The sequence below is a fragment of the Mandrillus leucophaeus genome, unplaced genomic scaffold (genome assembly GCF_000951045.1).
Source record: "Mandrillus leucophaeus isolate KB7577 unplaced genomic scaffold, Mleu.le_1.0 Scaffold240, whole genome shotgun sequence".
Taxonomy (NCBI): Eukaryota; Metazoa; Chordata; class Mammalia; order Primates; family Cercopithecidae; genus Mandrillus; species Mandrillus leucophaeus.
In genome coordinates, this window is record NW_012102477.1 from 335,667 (window position 1) to 339,707 (window position 4,041).

Sequence of the window (4,041 nt, forward strand, 5' to 3'; positions counted from 1 at the left end):
AAAAAAAAAAAAAAAAAAAAGAAAGAAAGAAATAGCTAGGCATAGTGGCACATGTCTGTAGTCCCAGCTACTCAGGAGGCTGAGGCTATAGGAGGTGGAGGCTGTAGGGAGCCATGGTTGCACCACTGCTCTCCAGCCTGGGCAACAGAGCAAGACCCTATCTCTAAAGGAAAAATAAACCATGAAGGGTTTCTTGGGGCCAGTTGGCATCTGAAAATATCTAAGTCTTTTGGTTCTCAGCTATGACCTGGCTACGCTCTAGGATGACTTTACATGTGTCCAGGACTCTTGGCAAATTCTCAGAACACTTGACTTAAAAAGATAAGCCATGTAGTATTTTGACAAGTAGAGAGGGAGGTGAAATGATGAGATGGGGCCATACTTATAAAATCATTCGGGACCGTTGATGAAGTAGTCCCTGGGTTTCTGATGAATGAATTTTAAAGCACTGACCAAATATGTACCCAATGTAAGAAGCCAGAGTCGATCAGTGTCGTAGACACGTTGCCTCTTGATGGAATCTTTCTGTGCCACACCCTTCACAACCTGAAGCTGGAGCTTCAGCCCTTCAAGAAGGGTCCCTACAACCGGGTGCAGTGGCTCGCACCTGTAATCTTTGGGAGGCCAAGGTGGGCAGATCACTTGAGGTCAGGAGTTCTAGACCAGTCTGGCCGACATGGAGAAACCCTATCTCTACTAAAAATACATAAATTAGCCAGGCATGGTGGTGCACACCTGTAATCCCCGCTGCTCAGGAGGCTGAGTCAGGAGAATTGCTTGAACCCAGGAGGTGGAGGATGCAGTGAACCGAGATCGCACCGTTGCACTCCAGCCTGGGCAACAGAGTGAGACTCCATCTCAATTAAAGAAAAAAAGAAGGGACCCTGCTTTGTTCATGATTTTATTCTCAGTGCCTGGCATACACCAGGCCTGAAATAAATGTTATTTAAATGTTAAATTACATTGTCCCTCCTTCCGATACATTTGCCATCTAGTTAAATTCCAGTGAAGACAAAGGATGGATTTGTTTAAATAAAGTTTGCTTCTTCTTCAAAAATTCCTTGGGCTCTTCCCGGAAAAGCTGCTCCTTTGCCATCTTCCCAGCAGATTCCCAGGGCGGGATCCACCTGCCTGTTCACAGCTCCTTCCAGTGCGGCGTGGGTCCAGGTGTTAGTTCAGCCGCCAAGGAGAATTGTAAAGATATATGTCAAGTGTCCTTTTGACCACCTTTTTTTTTTTTTTCTGTAGAAGGGATGTTGTGAGAGAATAATATGCATGTGGACCTCAGCTTAACAAAAGCTGAATGTTCCTGGGGTGAGTGTTTGAATCCAACAGGAAATAGATGCTCGACGGCTCTGAGTCAGGGGAGGTCTTAATGGCCTGTTGGTGCATGCTAGGGTCTCGTTTTTCGGGGTAGTTTTGCAATCTCTGATACAGGTAAGATGGTCAGTGCCGAAGGCTGCCATGACGTCTACACTGACCGTTGTGAAGGTACTCACCGGACTGGTATTTACAGAGAGAAAAAAACCCAAGCAGGGTCTAGGGTCAACCATTCTGCTTTGCTGCCTTCACAGGGAGGTCCTGGGACCCTTTTATGGAGGAAGTTTTTAATGCTTATTTTAACCCTGAAGGTAAAACATGAAACACGCAGCCGTTACTCCAAGAAAACGTAATGTGGGTAACTGGAGTGTCTCGGGGGCCCACGGTCTCCCTGAGGCCGCATCTCTCCGGAGAGATCGTGGACGTCCGTCGTAAACTATGACCTGTTCACATTTTCACTTTACTCTCAACTTTCCAGGAGTGAGTCGTTCCCAGAGAGCAAGACGGAGCTGTGTTTCAACAGACGGTGCTTTCAATCTGTGCTGACTGTAACTTTTATCCATCATAGGTTTGAAGACTTACCTGATATCGGGTCAGAGAGCCAAGGAGTCTCGCTGCAGCTGTGCAGAGGCCTTGCTTTCTGGCTTTGAGATCATTGACGGCTCACAGGTGTCCTCAGGCCCTAGGGGACAGGGGACAGCGTCATCAGGGAATGTCAGTGACTTGGCGCAGACTGTCAAAACCTTTGATAACCTTAAGGTTAGTTTTTTTTTTTTTTTTCCTACTTCTAAAACTTTCTATTAATTCTGCAGTAGAGCACGTGAAATAATAAACAGCCTCCAGGTCTGAGGCAAACAACGTGGAATAACCTTCTATTTGGTTTTCATGATTTTAATATTTAGTCTAAAGTTAGTAGCATTTTGTATTTTTAATATCCTTGCTTTTTGACATACTACGCACCTCCATTTCCTTTCCATTGCATAAGGATGCTTCTCATTTGAATTATTAGTTATTTTCTCCTCCTGGGACCTGTGGTGTTTGGGGATTTCTAGAAGCTAGTGATAAATGACAGTAAAGGTGGCCTTCCTTGGCACCTTGGGTGGAGAGCTAGTTGATAATCAGATTTCAGAGACCACTTTCTCAAATACTTCTACGTCTCTTGAAATCCACCATTTTATGATTATTTGAAATGATGTTGGTGTGGGTAAATCCTAGGACACAGCTCACCGAGAGGACAGGCTGCCGAGAACATTGTAGTATTTCATTATTGGAACCGGGATTTCCTGGTAGCCGCCTAGAAGTGCCTGTTTCTGGACTGACCTGTCATCATAAATTACCAAGGAACTGGCGCGGTCGACCTTGGGTGTGTGAAATCATTTCAGTTTATGAGCTGTTCCTCCGCTTTCACGTTTGATTTAGTTTCCCCAGTGGTACCTTCTGTTTATTTTTATAGTTTACACATCTCCTGTCTCCATTCTTAAAATGAGAGAGAGAGAATCACAACAGCTCCCCTGCGCTGCTTTGTGTTGTCAGATAACACAGTGGGGTATGCGTGAGGATGGCGGCCAGTGGTTACGGCTTCACCCAGTGTGTCCCTGCCTCTCCACGTTCATTCACAGGCTTGAAAGCTGCTGTTGGTGTTTACGATGAACAGCCTTCGTCATGTGGCAGTCAGCCGGGGTATCCAGATTATTTACTGGGTCAGGATACATAGCGCCTGTCGCCCAGTTACCTGTAACGATGACACCTGGTTCTGTCAACCCCGCTCGTGTATCATGTTGGTTGGGTGCTTTGTTAGTGTAACGCAGGGCTTCTCACCTTGGCACCGCTGGCATTTTGGACCAGGTCGTCCTGTGTGGTGGGGCTGTCCTGTGCACTGTCAGATGGCTGGCAGCATCCCTAGCCTCCACCTGCCAGATGCCAGCATACCCACCCGTACCCTACTCCCCAACTGTGCCAACCAAAAATGTCTCCGGACATGGCCCAGTGTCCCCTGGAGGTGCAGAGTCATCCCTGAGTGGAAACCACCGGGACAGTGGTGTTGGATCCTCTCTTCCCTGTAGTCTTGGCACATGCGTAAAGCTCTTGTATCTGAGATTCCCTGGATGCCTGCAAACTTTAGAGACAGCCGTCTCGCCTGGGCTGACGTTTTGCAGGAGTCAGAAAATGGAGCTCTGGGCTCCTAGACAGCGGACCCGGGCAGGGAGGGGCTGGCGTGGGGAGGAGTCGGGAATGGTTTTGCTATTTGGGGAAAAATGGTTTCCTCCAGCCTGCACACTGAGCTCTATTGAAGTAGTGAAAGACAGCCCAAGCCAAAAATAAATAATTTGTTGTGTTTGCCATTTTAGCGTCCACATATGTGTGTTTCTGTCCGTTAGGGGATGCGGTCGCAGAGTTCCCCATATCACACGCTCACAGGTTTAGTGGCCACGAGTTTAGCCATGGCGATGCTACACTGCTTTGTTCTCATCTATATATTTGTTTTGATCCGAATGAGCAAAAACCATTTAGCATATCTCCTTGGCATGTGGAGATTTTCCAAATATCGTTGAACGTTTCTGAGAATCCTGTAATCTATCTCAGGTTGACAGAAGGCCAGGCAGGGTGGCTCACGCCTGTAATCCTGGCACTTTGGGCGGCCGAGGTGGGAGGAACGACTGAGGCTAGGATTTTGAGACCAGCTTGGTCATCGTGGCAAGACATCATCTCTACAAAAAAATT

At 47.1% G+C, this 4,041-nt stretch overlaps 1 protein-coding gene across 1 annotated transcript in view; it reads left to right on the forward strand.

Annotated features, from left to right (window-relative positions):
* The window catches only part of ADCY9 (adenylate cyclase 9), a 201,943-nt gene that overhangs the window by 148,158 nt on the left and 49,744 nt on the right, over positions 1 to 4,041 (forward strand). Inside the window, exon 3 of the mRNA XM_011982563.1 lies at positions 1,889 to 2,079. Within this exon, the coding sequence (XP_011837953.1) occupies positions 1,889 to 2,079 (191 nt within the window). The remainder of the gene's footprint in view (positions 1 to 1,888; positions 2,080 to 4,041) is intronic.